Source organism: Rana temporaria, chromosome 1 (assembly GCF_905171775.1).
Source record: "Rana temporaria chromosome 1, aRanTem1.1, whole genome shotgun sequence".
Classification (NCBI taxonomy): domain Eukaryota; kingdom Metazoa; phylum Chordata; class Amphibia; order Anura; family Ranidae; genus Rana; species Rana temporaria.
The window spans coordinates 415,334,222-415,355,165 of NC_053489.1; the positions used below are offsets into that span (position 1 = coordinate 415,334,222).

At 46.5% G+C, this 20,944-nt stretch overlaps 1 protein-coding gene across 1 annotated transcript in view; it reads right to left on the reverse strand.

Moving 5' to 3' along the window:
• The window catches only part of LOC120914213 (17-beta-hydroxysteroid dehydrogenase 13-like), a 58,135-nt gene that overhangs the window by 31,691 nt on the left and 5,500 nt on the right, over positions 1–20,944 (reverse strand). The window contains exon 2 of the mRNA XM_040324804.1: positions 5,932–6,039. Coding sequence (XP_040180738.1) covers positions 5,932–6,039 — 108 coding nt within the window. The remainder of the gene's footprint in view (positions 1–5,931; positions 6,040–20,944) is intronic.

The following is a 20,944-nucleotide window of genomic DNA, read 5'->3' on the forward strand; positions in this document are numbered from 1 at the left end:
AGTTTCTTGGGGGGGATTGTGTGGTTGGGGGGTCAGGTCATCACGTATGTCAATCTGCAGGCCCCTTCTCTCGGCAAAGTTGTGCAGAATACAACATGCCCCGATGATCTTGCATACAAAGTTTGGGGAATACAACAGGATTTATCCAGGCATCTGAAACGGGACCAAAGGATGCCAAATGTGCGTTCCACCACTGCACGGGTACGTGCGTGAGCTTCATTATATCTTTCCTCTCCTGGGGTTTGGGGGTTCCAGAATGGGGTCATCATATGGGGTCCCAGTGCATATGCCGCGTCACCTGGAAGGGAAAAGACAGGAGGATGTTAGTCATGCATGTGCCCCTCGTGATGTCTGCATCATGGGGGGGGACAGTCATACCTGACACCCATGTCACTCACCAATCAGCCAGCTGTCCCCATACATGTTCTGTTCAAATTCTGTTGGGATGCTGCTCTGACGGTAGATGAAGCTGTCATGACAGGACCCGGGGTGTTTGGCATGGACATGCCATATGAGGCCATGGGCATCCACTATGACCTGGACATTGATGGAATGCCAGTGCTTCCTATTACAGTATATATGCTCTAGGTCACGGGGGGGGGGCCGTAGTGCCACATGGGTACAATCAATGGCCCCCACAGTGCGTGGGAATCTGGCAATTTGATAGAAATCTGTGATTGCCTTCTGCCGCAGATCCTCCTGGGTGGGTTTGATGAACTGGTGGGACATGCGTCTCAGGATTGCGGGGACAACCTGGTGCACACACCTGCTCATGGAGGATTGTGACATCCCAGCCACCATTCCACCTGTGCGCTGAAAAGATCCACTTGCCAGGAAATGCAGTGTTGCCACTACCTTGACCAGTGGCTGCACTGCATGTCCACGATGTGTCTGGCTGGTGATGTCATCATGCAGGATTGTGGCTAATTCCAGGATGACTTCAGGGCTGAATCTAAACATGCGATACACCTCCAAATCACTCATGTCAAAGATGTTCCTGCGCACTCGGTATATCCTCTCCCGTGCCCTCCTACGAGTCGGTTCACTCTGTAGTATTGCTAGAACCATGGCTGCCCCTGGCATGTTGGCACACAGATGTGAGGTCCAGAAAGTGTGGGTGCTCTGCTTGTTCAGCTCGTCCGTATTGGTGCTGCTGTAGTTGCTCTCCAGCTGACCTGTGGCCATCTGTTGCTAACTTGCCCCTGCTTTTATAATGTGCAAGTTTGCCCGGGCCGAACAGCTTGCGCGCTTGTTGTGCAAACTGCGCCTCACACGCGCAGGTTTTTGAATCAGCGTTAGTTCCTCATTTGCATATTTGCTGAGGGAAAACAATGAAAGCGCAAGTTGCACCCTGCGCAAAAATGCCCATTAATTGCGCCGGGGCAGAGAAACTGCGTCCCTTGAAAAATGCCTAATTTCAGGCTTAGCTTGTTTTCTGGGTCATCCGCATATTTGCCTGGGCGCAAATCCGTACTTGCGCGGCGCATATCGCGATTGCGCCCGCGCAAGTCGTACCTGAATCTGGGCCACTGAGTGTACAGCTTGTATAACAGTGTAAATTTGCTGTCCCCTCAAAATAACTCAACACACAGCCATTAATGTCTAAACCGCTGGAAACAAAAGTGAGTACACCGCTAAGTGAAAATGTCCAAATTGGACCCAATTAGCCATTTTCCCTCCTTGATGTCATGTGACTCATTAGTGTTACAAGGTCTCAGGTGTGAATGGGGAGTAGGCATGTGCAAAAGGGAAACATTTGTTTAGTTTCGTTTTAATTCGTTATTTAATTAATTTCGTTAAGTTAGATTCATTACATGTGTTAAATTTGTTTTCGGAAATCGTTCGTTTTCGACCGAATTCGAAAAATCCGGTCGAATTCGAAAATATTTCGACCGGATACGATAATATTTCGATCGGATTAAAAAACAAATTCTATTCGAATCGAATTCGAAAACAATTCGATTCGAAAACAAATTCGAATGAAAATTGAAAGCAAATTTGAATCAAAATCTAAAAAATATAAATCGATTTCTAAAAAAGAATGCAATAAAATAGAATATAAAATAATAAAACAATATAATGAAAATCAAAGAATAGTAAAGAACAGAATGGAATTTAATAGAATGTAATCAAATACAATAGAATATGACCTGGCTTCTTCTATCTATCTTCTATCTAGCTTCCATTTTCTGAAATTCGAAATTCATATAGAATGAACTCAAATTCGAATAGAAAAATATTAGAGTAGAGCAGAATAAAAAAAAAATATATATATATATATATTTTATTATTCTACTCTTCTAATATTTTTCTATTCGAATTTGAGTCATATTCTATTGTATTTGATTACATTCTATTAAATTCCATTCTGTTCTTTACTATTCTTTGATTTTCATTCTATTGTTTTATTATTTTATATTCTATTTTATTGTATTTTTTTAGAAATCGATTTATATTTTTTAGATTTTGATTCAAATTTGCTTTCAATTTTCATTCGAATTTGTTTTCGAATCAAATTGTTTTCGAATTCGATTCGAATAGAATTTGTTTTCGAATTCGATCGAATTTCGTCCGTGGGTTTTCGATTCGAAAACGATCGTTCGGATTCGGTTCAATTCGTTAATATTACAATTCGGGAATTCGTATGCACCCGAATGTCCGAATAATGAAAAATGTGTCCGAATTTCGATTCGGAACGAAACGAAATGCACATGCCTAATGGGGAGCAGGTGTGTTAATTTGGTGTTATCGCTCTCACTCTCTCATACTGGTCACTGGATGCTTAACATGGCACCTCATGGCAAAGAACTCTCCAAGGATCAGAAAAAAAGAATTGTTGCTCTACATAAAGATGGCCTAGGCCAGTGATGGTGAACCTTGGCATCCCAGATGTTTTGGAACTACATATCCCATGATTCTCACGAACACTGCAGTATAGCTGAGCATCCTGGGAAACGTAGTTCCAAAACATTTGGGATGCCAAGGTTAGCCCTCACTGGCCTAGGCTATAAGAAGATTGCCAAGACCCTGAAACTGAGCTGCAGCATGGTGGCCAAGATCATACAGCGGTTTAACAGGACAGGTTCCACTCAGAACAGGCCTCGCCATGGTCGACCAAAGAAGTTGAGTGCACATGCTCAGCGTCATATCCAGAGGTTGTCTTTGGGAAATAGACGTATGAGGGCTGCCAGCATTACTGCAGAGGTTGATGGCGTGGGGGGTCAGCCTGTCAGTGCTCAGACCATACGCCACACACTGCATCAAATTGGTCTGCATGGCTGTCGTCCCAGAAGAAACCTCTTCTAAAAATCATGCACAAGAAAGAATGCAAACAGTTTGCTGAAGACGAGCAGACTAAGGACATGAATTACTGGAACCATGTCCTGTGGTCTGATGAGACCAAGATAAACTTATTTGGTTCAAATGGTATCAAGCGTATATTCTCTTTCATGTTTTCATCTCTGCCATTTCATAACCTGTTTCCTTCTACATGCTCCTATTCCATGTTCCAGCCTGCTTGTCAGGAAGGGCATGCCAGCAAGATGGCGACTATGGATGTTCTCCTGTTCAGCATGTCCCACTGAGAAGGGTTGCGTGGGCACGTGTGCGCGCACTAGTGCCACACGAAATGCCAACAACGACACGCGCCCAGTAACTTTGTGGCGCTAATAGACTATATAAACTGCCTTACTTCCTTGGATCAGTGCTGTCCGGTCTACAGCGTTACCTGAGACCCCTGATTGTCGTTTGCTAGTATCCTGCTCCAGCTGATCCTACCTGGCTTGCTCCTGACCATCCCTGCTTAACTGCCTGCATCTGACCTCAGCCTGTGTTGACTACATTCCTGCCTGCTCCCCCTGCTACCTTGCTACCAGCCTGTTGCCAAACCTGCCTGTACCTGAGACCACGTTCCTGCGTGCTCCTCCTGCTACCTTGCCGCCAGCCTGTTTCCGAACCTGTTTGTACCTGACCCTGCTCCAGTGTTCACCTGCTTTGGACTTGTGTGCCTACTCTTCCAGTCCATCTGCCTGCACCTGCCTGAGCTCCAGCCCCCAGTTCCTGCTCCAGTTCCGGTCCAACTCATCAACCAGAAACCTTGCCAGGCTCTCGTGCGACTCTGTACTTCTGCTCCTCCTGTTTTCCCTACCAGGGGCCTCGAGTCAGAGGTGTAAGAGAGGCCTCCCTCTGCATACCAGACTCTTCCACCAGGTACGTGACACTGCTCCAGTGTTCGCCACAGTCTTAAGTTCCTCTCAACAGCACAGTTTCTGTCTACACAGCTACCACTAGAACACCCCTGCATTAGTCTCAACATGTTAGAGCAGGGTGAACCTAGGGGTCATACCCTGCGGGCAGCACACTGTTTAAACCTCCCTGAGGGGATAACTAGAACACTAGCTTGACCTTAGACTCATGGATCTTATGTCACCTGATCACTCCTTTTACCTGCATGACGAGGTGTTTGGTGTGTAATTCGACCAAAGCTGCAGAAGCTGGTGTAAATTAAAGTGATATCAAGGCCTCGTTTTTTTTTTGTTTAAAATTAACAAACATTTTATACATACCTGCTCTGCGCAGTGTTTTTGCACAAAGCAGCCCAGATTCTCCACTTCTCCGGTCCCTTGCCGGCACTCCTGGCCCCTCCCTTCTGCCAAGTGCCCCCACAGCAAGCAGCTTTCCATGGGGGCAGCCAATTGCTGGGCACAGTGGCGACAATTGCTGGGCACAGTTGCGACAATTGCTGGGCACAGTGGCGACATTTTATGGCACAGTGGCTACAATTGCTGGGCACAGTGGCTAAAATTGCTGGGCACAGTGGCTACAATTGCTGTGCACAGTGGCTACAATTGCTGGGCACAGTGGCGACAATTGCTGGGCACAGTGGTGACAATTGATGGCCCAGTGGCGACAATTGCTGGGCACAGTGGCGACGATTGCTGGGCACAGTGGCGACGATTGATGGGCACAGTGGTGACAATTGCTGGGCACAGTTGTGACAATTAATGGCACAGTGGTGACAATTGATGGCACAGTGGCTGCATTTGATGGCATGGTGGTGACAATTGCTGGGCACAGGCACAGTGGCTGCGTTTGATAGCACAGTAGCTGCGTTTGATAGCATGGCACAGTGGCTGCGTTTGATGGCACAGTGGCTGCGTTTGGCATGGCACAGTGGTGACAATTGATGGGAACAGTGGTGACAATTGATGGCACAGTGGCGACAATTGATGGCACAGGGGTGACAATGGGCACAGTGGCGACAATTGATGGCACAGTGGCTGCGTTTGATGGCATGGCACAGTGATGACAATTGATGGGCATAGTGGTGATAAATTATGGCACAGTGGCTGCGTTTGATGGCATGGCACAGTGGCTGCATTTGATGACATGGCACAGTGGCGACAATTGATGGCACAGTGGCGACAATTGATGGCACAGTGGTGACAATTGATGGCACAGTGGTTGCAATTGATGGGCACAGTAGCTGCGTTTGATGGGCATAGTGAGGCTGCAATTGTTTTTTTTTTCGTTTGTTTGCGCCCCCCCAAAAATGTAGCGCACCAGCTGCCACTGTTCCCCTGAAAACTGAACAGCCTCTTTGTCTTACGTAACTCCTAAGGCTGGCCATACATTATACAATTTTCTTGTACATGTTTCCTTTTTATTTATTTTTTTATTTCTATTTATTAAAATGCTTAACCTACGCAGTCTTCACTGAAGGCCTCGATGCGCTTTAGATATGCCAAACCCATGAGGTCAAAACTAAACACTTTCAATTTGTATGCAATCAGGAAGGCCCCTGCACTACATAGTTGAAGGTAAATCTAAAGGAAATTTAACAAGAACATTGTGTTATGTATGACCAGCTTTAGAGTATTATTATATGTAGTTTTGTAATTTTTGTTAAAAATATATATGATACAAATCTACCTTTTCAGCTGCAGCGTAAATATCATTCCTCTTACTGCAATCCACTACGGAAGCATGAGCTTTTGCTCCCAGTTTCCTACATAGATCAGCGGTTTCTTCCACACCTTCCTATTTCAAGACAAGAAACAGAAATATCATTGCTGTCCATTCATTAATGTTTCAGTTAATTTGAAAAAAAACATATATATATTTTTTTTAAATGCACAAACTGCAAAAATTCACAACCACATATACTTGTCACTCACTGCTGTACCTTGATAAATTGATGCAGGGTGAAATCTAGATAGCTTTTATAAATGACTGGGCTTATATCTTATTGTAACTGTCTACATTTATAGCTAAAAACAAATGCAGACCAAGAGTTTGAATTTTAAACATAAATTTCAGTTATGGGCCAGTTGATTCGGCAATCAATTTGTCATTACATATGACAAGGCAGCTATACATACATCATTTTGTTTGGGATAGATAAGGCTTTCATGTACCTATTTTTTATTTATTTTTTATTTTGTTACCTTTCTGATTTACAATAATTAAAACAATAAAATTACATTTATTTTTAAACATATTTTTTATCTAAGGAAATAAAAAAATAATTAACAAAATTAAAAAGTGTACATATGAAAGTTATATAAATAAAAAAAATATTCATCAAACAAATAATAGCTAAAGGGAAAGAGGGAAGGAGGAGACCATTGGCACTGATTATCGGTAGCAATACATTAATACATTTTCTTTAAACAAAAAAATTACACTTTATTTTTTGAATTTGTGCGGTTGCTTTAATGGACAATAAACTCAGAAGGGTACATATTACAAATCACAGTGAAAATGGTTAAAATAAAGATACTTTACTGCTGTATATCATATTTTTTCTCCCTTAAAATACTTGTTTTTACTTTTTTTTTTATCCTTTTTTTTATATATATATCTCAGTGCTGCTCTCCAGCCAATTCCTTGCTACAAGCAATTCAAATTACACATCACTCCTCAGGATCAATTTTCTGATAGTGACATTGGTGGAGCATACTAACACAAGAACAGCTGCTTGTCTTGTAGACAGAATAACAATGCAGGAGCACAAAAGCAACCCATTTATTATCCCATAACACGAAACACCAAAAAAAGACCAATGGCCAAGTATATTTTAACCACTGTTTGGCCATTGTACAGATCACAAACCATGTAATTTGTCCTATACCTGTCAGGGAAATGGCCGTAGAAGTACTGGCAATCTTTCCAGTAGAAGAAATGGCCGAAGGCTGTGTCAGGGAAATGACCGTGGAAGTACTGGCAATCTTGCCAGTAGAAAAAATGGCCACCAGAGACACATCATGTGACAGGAAGATCCTCCTCCTGCTGGCCTATAAAAGGCTGCCACTGTCTGATCCAAATTGCTGGATTGTCGTCAGCTTCCTGTGTCTGTTTACCTTGTAACTCCTGATTTGATCTCTGCTTTTGGCCTGACCTGTAATCCCGATTATCTCCTCGCTCTGACCTTGGCTTGGCTGACTATTCTTCGATCCACTGCCCACTGTTTATGACCCGGCTTGCTCTTGTTTTCTCTTGGACTGTCTCCCGGTATATGACCTCTGGCCTGGCTGCGAACTCTGCTCCTGGTTTATCCTGCATACGCCTACTCAGGACTTCTTGTTGCACGGCTACTGACATCACTACCCAGCACACCCCAGCTACATTCTGCTTAACAGCCTGTTGCAGCACTACTGGCAACCCGTGCACCTTTGGGCACCGTATCCCCTGTATCACTCCCAGGGGAGCGCTGCACTTAGCCGCAAGGGGCGCCCTCTCTGCCACTCGGCCTCACATCAGAGACGTGACAGTACAATCCAGCCATGTCTGAGGCCGGCAGAGATGTGTCCCCGTTAGAGGCTTTGTGTCAACAGGCCACTATTCTGACCCAAGCAATCCAGACACTACAAAAGGGATACCTCCAGCTGGAGGATAGGCTGCAACACCTGTCAGAATCATCTGCTTCTGCGGACCCAGTTCCAGCTTCTACCAGCTCCACCCACGCACATTCCTCTGTGGCTCCTATGATGGTGTTCCCTCCTCCAGAACCCCGAGTTCCCATCCCTGAATGATTTTCCGGGGATCGGAAAAAGTTTAGATCCTTCAAGAATGCCTGCCTATTGTATCTAGCATTACAGCCCCGGACTTTTGCTTTAGAAACTGTTAAGGTCGGGTTCCTCATCTCCCTGCTGTCCGATGAACCACAGACCTGGGTCCACAGTTTATGGGAGCAAAAGAGTCCAGTCATTAACACAGTGGACACATTCCTGGCAGCTATGGCACAACTCTGAGGACCCCCAGCATACAGCCACCGCCGAAGCCGCTCTGCATTCATTACAGCAGGGTAGTCGACCAGTGGAGGACTATACCGTCAACTTCCGTCGTTGGTCTGCAGACACAGGCTGGAATGAGGCAGCCCTCAAACACCAGTTTCGCTTAGGACTTTCCGAGTCTCTCAAAGATGAGCTGGCCAGGATTAGGGTCCCCACTACACTTGAGGATCTTATCCAGTTATCCATCCAGCTGGACCGACGTCTACGGGAGAGACAGTCCGAACGAACTCAGCCCTCCAGGCCTGCCATGGTGCCGCCTAAGGTTTCCCCTTCTCCAGTGCCTGTGCCCACCAGTACCTCTACCCCAGTTCCTAGACAAGTCGGCCTGCTACGTTCCACGTTAACCCCAGATGAAAGGCGTCATTGTATGCAATCTAGGCTCTGCCTCTACTGTGGAGGTAGCGGACATTTTTTGTGTAATTGCCCCAGAAGACCCAAGAAGCCACTTTCCTACCCTTCGGTGTATTTCCAGGTCTCTGGAGCTTCTCCTGCACACCTAGTTCTCCCCATCACACTGCAGTTTGGAAAAGAGGAGATCCGACTGCAGGCCATAATAGATTCTGGAGCATGCAGCTGCTTTGTGGACTTGAACCTGGCGAGAAACCTTAAGTTGCCCCTTCTCCACAAGAAACGGGGGCTGGAAGTTCGCCTGGCAGATGGCACATTGCCTAGTTCTGGCCTTGTTACCCAAGAGACCATCCCTCTCCTTATAATCACTCCTGATGGTCATCAGGAATTCATACGTTTTGACACTCTAAGTTCGCCTATGTCCCCAGTTATCTTAGGAATTCCGTGGCTCCAAGCCCACAACCCTCAGATCAATTGGATCAAGAAGGAAGTCCTGTTCACCTCTCCCTATTGCCAGCAGCATTGCCTCATTCCTGAACCCAGAGACACTACCAGTTGCTTGACAGTCCACCCTGTATCTATCACTAACCAGAATGTACCCCAGGCATACCAAGAATTCCCGGATGTCTTTGATAAAAGAAAAGCCGATGTCCTACCACCACATCGGCCATATGACTGTCCGATAGAATTACTTCCAGGGGCCGAGATTCCATTTGGACGAATATTCCCTCTCTCGGAAATGGAATTAGGAACTCTGCGACAATACATCAATGAAAACTTGGCTAAAGGCTTCATCAGAGCCTCCTCCTCTCCTGCCGGTGCCGGCATTTTCTTTGTCGAAAAGAAAGACAAGACTTTAAGACCATGCGTGGACTATAGGGAGCTAAATAAAATCACCATAAAAAAACGCTACCCACTGCCATTAGTTCCTGAACTTTTCCAGAGATTCCGTACGGCCCAAGTATTTACCAAACTCGACCTCAGGGGTGCCTATAACCTTGTTTGTATCCGTGAGGGCGATGAATGGAAGACAGCATTCAGAACGAGATTCGGACACTTTGAGTATCTCGTGATGCCCTTTGGGCTCTGTAACGCTCTGGCAACGTTTCAGCACTTTGTAAATGATTTTTTTCGGGAATATCTTGACTACTTCGTCATCATCTACCTGGATGACATCCTCATATTTTCGGATACTCTGGAGCTTCACCGGACACATGTAAAAACAGTGCTGCTTATACTAAGAAAACACGGACTTTATGTGAAAGCGGAAAAGTGTGACTTTAAAAAGAAATCAATACAATTCCTAGGACTGATCATCTCCACTGGCGGTATAGCTATGGATCCACAGAAAGTGCAGGCAATCCTGGATTGGCCAACTCCATCGGATAAGAAAGGGGTACAAAGGTTTGTGGGCTTTGCAAACTTCTATAGAAGATTTATAAGGAACTTTTCTTCCATCATCTCACCCATAACCCAGTTAACCCGCTTACATATGCGCTTCCAGTGGCCCTCCGAAGCCCAAACTGAATAGGGATGGACGTAACTCACGTCTAAGTTAAAAAAATGACGTCCTAGCGACGTCATTTAGCGCAATGCACGTCGGGAAATTTCGGGACGACGCATGCGCATTTCATTTGGCGCGGGGACGCGCTTCATTTCACTATCAATTGAAGTGTGCCTGTCCTCAGCATATCACCCCCAAAGCAACGATCAAACTGAAAGGACTAACCAGACCTTAGAACAATACTTGCGTTGCTTCTGCTCCTTCTCCCAGGACGACTGGATCTCTTTACTCCCTTGTGCAGAGTTCGCTTACAACAATTCAGTACACTCTACCACCAATCAATCTCCGTTTTGGGCCAACTATGGTTTCCATCCTTCATTTCTACCTAACATCATTCCGGAAGCCTCAGTCCCAGCAGTTCAAGACAGGATAAGTTCCATTCAGGCTAATTATCAAACCCTCCGGCTAACCATGCAGAAAGCGCAAGAGGACTACAAGAAACAATATGACAAGAAGAGGGGAGAGAGTCCTAGTTTTGAGGTTGGAGATAAGGTCTGGCTCTCTACAGCAAATCTCCGGCTCCCTTGTCCCTCCCGGAAATTGGGTCCAAGATTTATTGGCCCATTTGAAATTAAATGAAAAATCAACCCAGTAGCGTTTGAACTGTTACTACCAAGTTCGTATAAAGTGCATCCTGTGTTTCACGTGTCTCTTCTTAAATCTGTTGTTTCTAGTCCTTTTCCAGGAAGAGAAGAAGTCCCTCCGCCTCCAGTCTCAGTGGGAGATGAAACCGAATTTGAGGTAGAATCCATCCTGGACTGTCGCAAGAGAGGTAGGACTATTCAATTTCTTATTAAATGGAAGGGTTACTCAGCAGAAGAGAATTCTTGGGAACCTGCAGGCAATATACATGCTCCTAGACTTCTTCAGAGATTTTGTGCCCGATACCCTGAAAGATGGGCCCGGTTGGGCATCCGGAGGCTGCCCCTTGGGGGGGGGGCACTGTCAGGGAAATGGCCGTGGAAGTACTGGCAATCTTGCCAGTAGAAGAAATGGCCGAAGGCTGTGTCAGGGAAATTACCGTGGAAGTACTGGCAATCTTGCCAGTAGAAGAAATGGCCACCAGAGACACATCATGTGACAGGAAGATCCTCCTCCTGCTGGCCTATAAAAGGCTGCCACTGTCTGATCCAAATTGCTGGATTGTCGTCAGCTTCCTGTGTCTGTTTACCTTGTAACTCCTGATTTGATCTCTGCTTTTGGCCTGACCTGTGATCCCAATTCTCTCCTTGCTCTGACCTTGGCTTGGCTGACTATTCTTCGATCCACTGCCCACTGTTTATGACCCGGCTTGCTCTTGTTTGCTCTTGGACTGTCTCCCGGTATATGACCTCTGGCCTGGCTGCGAACCCTGCTCCTAGTTTATCCTGCATACGCCTACTCAGGACTTCTTGTTGCACGGCTACTGACATCACTACCCAGCGCACCCCAGCTACATTCTGCTTAACAGCCTGTTGCAGCACTACTGGCAACCCGTGCACCTTTGGGCACCGTATCCCCTGTATTACTCCCAGGGGAGCGCTGCACTTAGCCGCAAGGGGCGCCCTCTCTGCCACTCGGCCTCACATCAGAGACGTGACAATACCACATAAGCACTATGGGCAATCACAGAAATCATCTACGTAAACAAAGGCTTCATTGGCTGCAATTTGCCACAATGTCCCTGATCACTAGCAACACAAGTCATAATATCACTGGACCAGTGCAGCTAGCCACTGTTTCCCTGATCATTAGCTACACCAGTCACAGAGTCACCAGAGCCAGTGCAAGCCAGCCAAAGAGTTTGTGATTGGTAGCTACACCAGTCCCAGTGTCACCAGAGCCAGTGAAGCCAACAACAGTGTTTCTGATCCCTGCCACACTAGTGCTAGTGTCACCAGAGCCAGTGTAAGCCTGCAATGGTGTTCCTGATCACCTTTACACAAGTGTTTCCAGATCAGTAACATTGTTCACGATCGCCACCACACCAGGGTCAGGGCTGCCAGACCGGTGCAAGCAGCAAAAGTGTTCCTAATCACTAGCCACAGACATTTCCAGTGTCAACAGACCAGTGTAAACCAGGAACACTGTTCCTGATTGCTGCCACACAAGGGACAGTGTTGTAAGTCAAACACAGTGTTCATTAACTCCTTTAAGCCGGCACTTCCCGGCCCTTTAAGGGGTTTAGGATGCCAGGAGGTGGGGTTTATGAATATGTGACCAACGTGATTGGCTGTCACGGCGGTCACATGATTGGAAGGCTCCCGATCACAAGTAGCGATCGTGAGATTTTCGTTAGCCACTGGTAACTGTGCCAGGAGAGCACAGGGCATATTCTCTGGGCACAGCTGTATACCACGCAAATGTGTGGCCGCTCGGAAAACAAGGCCCACCCACCGAGAGGCCACATATTTGTGTGTGGCCAGCACCAACTGGTTAATACTAGCCATACCACTGTCACCAGAGCCAGCACAATTAGCAGCAGTGTTCCCAAGCACCCCTACACCAGTGCCACTAGACAAGATCAGCCAGCAACAGTGTCCTGATCACTAACCATAACAATGAGAGTGTCGACAGAGCCAGTGAAACCTTTAACAGTGTTCCTGATCATCACCACACCAGTGTCAGCGTCACAAGACCAGAACAGCTAGCAACAATGTTCTGATTTCCAGCCAGTACAGTGTCACCTGAGCCAGTGTAAGCCAGCAACATTGTCCTGATCGCTAGCCACACCAGTACAGTGTCACCAGAGTCAGTGTAAGGCAGCAACATTGTCTTGATTGCTAGTCACACCAGGAGAGGGTCACCAGAGCCAGTGTAAGCCAGCAACATTGTATGTGGATCTGGCCCTTAGTGATTGGATTTACACATACCGTAAATATGAAAAACAATATTTACCCAGGAGTGGTTTTAAGCTTATTCGGGCACAGCCCATTCTGTGTGGAATTTATGATGTCCATCCCTTCATTATCTGATGTGCGGTATTGCATTTTTTTTGCTTTACATAATAATAATAGTCTCATATTCTAAAAATATGCTAATCTGATTAGGTGCACAAACTTGTGTAAAGGATTACATTTTAAGGCAGGTAAAAAATTGTGCATTCAGGGTTGTGCACCTGCTCCTGTATGCCTGTCAAATTTTGACAGATATGGTTGTATCTGTGCAGCTGCTATGTCTGCATTAAATTGCATAGGGTGCCTGAACGTAAATGGGGGCAGATGCAGAAGCCAAAACACACACCTCTTGCATGCAGTAACCCATCTTAATAAGGCCACAGGTCGCTTTTGATTCCTATTAGAACTAATGTAAAACGTTAACTCCACTAAGATGATAAAATGTATTATTTGAAATGGTTCCCAGACCTACCTGGGTGTAACAGTGTGTTAATGTGTTTTCCTTTACTCAAACAAGTAATCAATTGTGACTTCATACATGAAAACTAAAGACTAATGGGACATTAGAAAATTCATGATACCATTACTCTCCTGACCTTTATGTTGGTTACCTGTTGCAAATTTTTCAAGAGCATGTCAGAAAATCACTCTGCAATTGATCATTAAGCACACTATAGTAGCTGTGATGGTTTGCTTCCAATACAGATTTTTGAATGTGATATTCTAGGCAGGCAAATAAATGAACAAGTCCTGACACAAAAGCTTTTTTTTTTAAAAACAAACAGGTCCAAATATAGCTTCTGATAAATGAGCAGTGCTGGAATGCCCTTTAGTCCTTGTACATGTGGGTTTCAGTATGTAAAAAAAACAGTGTGTGCAACAAGATTTTACAAGGTATATGCAAGACTTTATTGCAACCTTAAAGGAGTTGTAAAGGAAAAACATTTTTTTGCTGAAATTACTGTTTACAGGGTATAGAGACATAATAGTTAACTGATTCCTTTTAAAATGATTAAAAATAGATAAAAATCAATCATATAATGTACCTGCAGTTTCTAGTTTCATTTTTGCATGTTGTTTCCTGCTTCTGTGATGTACAGAGCCACAGAGCCAATACAGGGCAGTGATGGTTTGGAAAACGAAACTGATTGGTGCTGCGGGGTTTTAGGCACACAGTAATCACTGTGGTCATCAGGTAACAGACAACCAGGAAGTGTGGAGATCAGAGAAGAATTACAGCAACTTGAGAGCAAAAACGAACAATGAGGACATGAAAACAGCACTGCATTAAGGTAAAGGAAGCTATTAAGATAAAAAAAAAAATTCCTTTACAAACCCTTTAAATTCCAGTTTGTGGATGTTACGCACAGATCCTGATGGAAATTCTAGCAGTCTTATTAAATAGGCTTCCAGAAAAAATCTGCTGCTTGGTTTGAGGTTTTTAAGAAGTAGCAGGAAAATGTATTGCCTAGACCAGGCATGTCCAAAGTCCGGCCGGCGATCCGGTTTCGGACGGCCCGCCTGGTAATTTTGACATATATATCTTTTGTGGCCCCCAACGAATCCCTAAGAGCCGGGGGCCACAAAAGATATAAATGCTTGCTGCCTTGGAGGAGACGGGACAAGTGCTGTACAGAATACAGGAGTATTTCCTGTTTACACGGCATCCTGTATAAAAGGAAGTCCTGTCTCCTGTGCTGCCATTGGACAACTGTTCTGTCCATCACAGGAGGCGGGACTTTCGATTAAAGAGGAAGCCGAGAAAACAGGAGTTTCTCCTGTATGTCTGTCGGCACTCGTCCCCCTCCCTGTCTCCTCCTCAAGGCTGCAGATGGACATGAATCAGGCTGCACTGACGACAATGGTGAGTCTACATTCATGACAATGTGGGTGCTGCATTAATGGCAATATGGTGGGTGCTGTATTCATGGCAATGGAGTGTGGTATTCATGGCAATACGGTGGGTGCTGCATTCATGGCAATACGATTGATGCTGAATTCATGGCAATACAGTGGGTGCTGCATTCATGGCAATGGAGTGGGTGCTGCATTCATGACAATGGAGTGGGTGCTGCATTCATGGCAATATGGTGGATGCTGCATTCATGGCAATATGGTGGGTGCTGCATTCATGGCAATACGGTGTGTGCTGCATTCATGGCAATAGGGTGGGTGCTGCATTCATGGCAATACGGTGGGTGCTGCATTCATGGCAATATGGTGGGTGCTGCATTGATGGCGATATGGTGGGTACAGCATTCATGGCAATATGGTGGGTGCTGCATTCATGGCAATATGGGGGGTGCTGCATTCATGGCAAAACGGTGGGTGCTGCATTCATGGCAATAGGATGGGTGCTGTATTCATGACAATATGGTGGGTGCTGTATTCATGGCAATACGATGGGTGCTGCATTCATGGCAATGCGATGGGTGCTGCATTGATGGCAATATGGTGGGTGCTGCATTCATGGCGATATGGTGGGTGTTGCATTCATGGCGATATGGTGGGTGCTGCATTCATGGCAATATGGTGGGTGCTGCATTCATGGCAATAGGATGGGTGCTGTATTCATGGCAATATGGTGGGTGCTGTATTCATGGCAATATGGTGGGTGCTGAATTCATGGCAATACGGTGGGTGCTGCATTCATGGCAATGTGGTGGGTGCTGCATTCAAGGCAATGGAGTGGATGCTGCATTCAAGGCAATGGAGTGGATGCTGCATTCATGGCAATATGGTGGGTGCTGCATTCATGGCAATAGGATGGGTGCTGTATTCATGGCAATATGGTGGGTGTTGTATTCATGGCAATACGGTGGGTGCTGAATTCATGGCAATACGGTGGGTGCTGAATTCATGGCAATACGGTGGGTGCTGCATTCATGGCAATGTGGTGGGTGCTGCATTCATGGCAATGGAGTGGATGCTGCATTCATGGCAATATGGTGGGTGCTGCATTCATGGCAATATGGTGGGTGCTGCATTCATGGCAATATGGTGGGTGCTGCATATATGGTAGTGGAGTGGGTGCTGCATTCATGGCAATACGGTGGGTGCTGCATTCATGGCAATGCGGTGGGTGCTGCATTCATGGCAATATGGTGGGTGCTTTCGATTAAAGAGGAAGCCGAGAAAACAGGAGTTTCTCCTGTATGTCTGTCGGCGCTCGTCCCCCTCCCTGTCTCCTCCTCAAGGCTGCAGATGGACATGAATCAGGCTGCACTGACGACAATGGTGAGTCTACATGCATGACAATGTGGGTGCTGCATTAATGGCAATATGATGGGTGCTGTATTCATGGCAATGGAGTGTGGTATTCATGGCAATACGCTGGGTGCTGCATTTATGGCAATACGATGGATGCTGAATTCATGGCAATACAGTGGGTGCTGCATTCATGGCAATGGAGTGGGTGCTGCATTCATGACAATGGAGTGGGTGCTGCATTCATGGCAATATGGTGGGTGCTGCATTCATGGCAATATGGTGGATGCTGCATTCATCGCAATATGGTGGGTGCTGCATTCATGGCAATACGGTGTGTGCTGCATTAATGGCAATAGGGTGGGTGCTGCATTCATGGCAATACGGTGGGTGCTGCATTGATGACAATATGGTGGATGCTGCATTGATGGCAATATGGTGGGTGCTGCATTCATGGCGATATGGTGGGTGCTGCATTCATGGCGATATGGTGGGTGCTGCATTCATGGCGATATGGTGGGTGCTGCATTCATGGCGATATGGTGGGTGCTGCATTCATGGCGATGCGGTGGGTTCTGCATTCATTGCAATACGGTGGGTGCTGCATTCATGGCACTTGTGAGGCTGAATTGATGGGCACTGACACTTATTTTGCTTCACAGTTCTTTATTTAAAATGTAAGATTTCTTCCTGAAACTTCCTTTTTAAAGTTAAGGTGCGTTTTTTAAGCCGATAAATGCAATTAGGTGGATTCAGAAAGACTTAGGCCGGCGTATCAGTAGATACACCGGCCTAAGTCTGAATTTGCGCCGGCGCTAATTTAAGCGTATTCTGGAAACCAGATACGCTTAAATTAGGCTCAGATACGAGCGGCGTAAGTGTCTTACACCGTCGTATCCTAAAGTGTAATTTTTAGGCTGACCGCTAGGTGGCGCTTCCATTGCGGTCGGCGTAGAATATGTAAATCACTAGATATGCCTATTCATGAACGTACGCCCGGCCGACGCAGTACAGATACGCCGTTTACGTAATGCATTATCAGGCCTAAAGTTATTCCATCAAATAGCTGGAATAGTAATGTTAAGTATGGCCGTCGTTCCCTCGTCGAAATTCGAAAATTTTACGTCGTTTGCGTAAGTCGTCCGTGAATAGGGATTTACGTAATTTACGTCCATGTCGAAACCAATAGGACCATGCGGCGTACTTTGCCGCAATGCACACTGGGATATGTACACGGACGGCGCATGCGCCGTTCGTAAAATACGTCAATCACGTAAGGTCACCCCCCATTACCATAAAACATGCCCCCTCGGCTAAATTTGAATTAGGGGCGCTTACGCCCGCCCGATTTACGCTACGCCGCCGTAACTTAGCAGGCAAGTACTTTGTGAATCATGTACTTGCCTCGCTAACTTACGGCGGCATAGTGTAAACATGATACACTACGCCGCCGCAACGATACGCCTGCCTATCTAAATATATCCAAATAACACGCCTAAGCTCATCTCTTCACCACACACAGCCACAAAGGCAAGAGAATTCATGTTGGGCAATGTATTAGTGCTCGAACGAACACACTTCAACCAAATTGTAATGGTTTAAAGCAGGGGCGTCGTTAGGCCCGGGCTTAGGGGGCTGGGGCCCCGAATGGGTCCCCGTAAAGCCCCGAATCCTGGGCATTTAGCTAGCCGTTGCTAGCCCCGAGTCTGGTCGAGTGTGATCGCAGGCTGCTGGTCCCGCCTTCTGGAGCCCAAGCCTATGATGGATGTCCCACTGATCCAATGTCGAGACCGCAGGACCTGTGACGTCCATTATAGGCGCCGCAAGCTTAGAAGGCGGGAATTACAATGCCGCCCGGCGCGCCATTCCCCACTGCCTGCTTCTCTCCACGGCACGGTTCCTGACCTGAGCCTCCTATCATGGGCGCCCCAGCGCCGCTCGCCACGGCTGCCTGCTGCATCCCCGCTGCGGCTCTCCTCAGCTCCTCACCTCCACCAGGCTAGTGCGGTAGCCCTAATTGTGGGGGAGAAATGCTGGGGTATGATACCCTTTAGTCCCGTACTATATAGCCATAACTCCAGTTAATAACCTGGTACTTGTTGATTGTCTATGGATCCCCATTGAGTTTTAGGAGGTGACGAGAACCAGTCTCTTAACTGTGCTAGTATTAATGATAGGTAGTAATCTTTGATGTCTACTAGTCCTGAGCCACCAACCAACTTGTGTTTTATAAGCCTGTTGTGTGCGCTGCGGGGCTCCTTTCCTTGCCATATGTAGGAATTGAGAAGTTTTTGTAGAGAAGAAACATAGGAGATAGGGACTAGGAGAGTCCAAAAAGGTACAGTAGCTTGGGGAAAACATTAATTTTGAATGCCGCCAGGCATCCTGCCTAGGAGAATTGAAAACGCACCAGTTTATTAAGATCTGGAGAGATTTGTGATTTGGATATTTTTTTTTATTATTATTGGATATGTTTTATATCAGAAAGTCAAAATATTTACATAAATATATTTTTTTAATTTATATAATAAAAAAATAAAAAGTGGTGATCAAATACCATCAAAAAATCTCTATTTGTGTGAAAAAAATTATATAAATTTAATTTGGGTACAGCGCTGCGTGACCACGCAATTACCACCCGAATCCCGGGCATTTAGCTAGCCGTTGCTAGCCCCGAGTCCTGCCGAGTGTGATCGCAGACTGCTGGTCCCGCCTTCTGGAGCCCAAGCCTATGATGGACGTCCCACTGATCCAATGTCGAGACCGCAGGACCTGTGACGTCCATCATAGGCGCTGCAAGCTTAGAAGGCGGGAATTACAATGCCGCCCGGCGCGCCATCCCCGCTCCCTGCTTGGTTCGGCCGGCTTCTCTCCACGGCACGGCTCCTGACCTGAGCCTCCTATCATGGGCGCGCCAGTGCCGCTCGCCACGACTGCCTGCCGCATCCCCGCTGCTCCCTGCGGCTCTCCTAAGGGGAGGGCATATTCAACCAGGTAAAAATATATTGGATTGTCTAGGCAGGTCCTCACATTTTATAGCTGTTTTTGAAGTTAAGAGATTGTAAAGTTGGATTGTAATGTGTATTGCCAAATCTACAACTACTTACTGCAGAGCACTGGGATCATACCAAGGACATTATCTTCATTGAGTTTGTAAACTTTCTTTGTGTTTGTATGAGTTTCCTCACACAATTCAAAAACGTACTGGTAAATTTGACTACCTCTTAAATCTGGCCCTAATGTGTATGCATATGTATTAAATTGTTCAGCTCATTTTTACATTTCTTGGAGGCGACTTAGCCAGGACAGGCCAGTGTATGTTGGCCAGGACGGGTCAGTGTATGTTGGACAGGTCAGTGTATGTTGGCCAGGACAGGTCAATGTATGTTGGCCAGGACAGGTCAGTGTATGTTGGACAGGTCAGTGTATGTTGGCCAGGACAGGTCAGTGTATGTTGGCCAGGACAGGTCGGTGTATGTTGGTCAGGACAGGTCGGTGTATGTTGGTCAGGACAGGTCGGTGTATGTTGGTCAGGACAGGTCGGTGTGTGTTGGCCAGGACAGGTCGGTGTATGTTGGTCAGGACAGGTCGGTGTATGTTGGTCAGGACAGGTCGGTGTATGTTGGTCAGGACAGGTCGGTGTATGTTGGACAGGTCGATGTATGTTGGTCAGGACAAGTCAGTGTATGTTGGTCAGGACAGTACGGTGTATGTTGGTCAGGACGGTGTATGTTGGTCAGGACAGGACGATGTATGTAGGACAGGGCGGTGTATGTAGGACAGGGTGGTGTATGTAGGACAGGACGGTGTATGTAGGACAGGACAGGACGGTGTATGTAGGACATTTGTCAGAAACAACCCTGAAAGACATGCTAGTGTGCCTAAGAGCTTCCTTGCATGCTGATTTCATGGAGTGTGAAACTGACATACATACACACACTGACTTGCATGTCTGTGTGTACTGACACACACACACCCACGTTAGTGTGTGTACTGACACAAACATGCACGCGTAGGTCAGGGTATGTGTGTCAGGTAAGTCGCACCGCGGCCGCATCCCCCCGGCTTCGGGCTGAAGCCCCTGGTCTTTTTGCCACCTAGCAACGCCCCTGGTTTAAAGCAGGGGTCCTCAAACTACGGCCCGTGGGCCGCATTCGGCCCGCCAGTGTGATTTACCCGGCCCGCTGACTGCGCCTTTAACATTGCAGCAATCCCCCTCCCCTCTGCTACCTGTATCACACTAGACGAGAACCATGACAGGTCTGGACATAGGGCGGGACCTTTTGAGTTAAGAAGCGGGTGATTGGTTACTAGGCAGCGGGGTGGTCCCAGCAATCAATCGCCTTTCACTTGCAATGTCCTGGCCTTTGTCTGGACCTGCCCTGCTTCACGTCTTGTGTGATTAAGGTAGCAGCGGGAGGGGGGGTGCTGTGATATTATAGAAGGGGCGGCAGTGTAATATCGATGGGGGATCTGTTATGGGGGAGTCTGTGTTGGGGAAGTCTGTTATGGGGGGATCTATTATGGGTGGAGTCTGTTATGGGGGATCTGTTATGGGGGGAGTCTATGATGGGGGTATCTGTTATGGGGAGTCTGTGATGGGAGGATCTATTATGGGGGAGTCTGTGATGGGGGGAGTCTGTGATGGGGGAGTC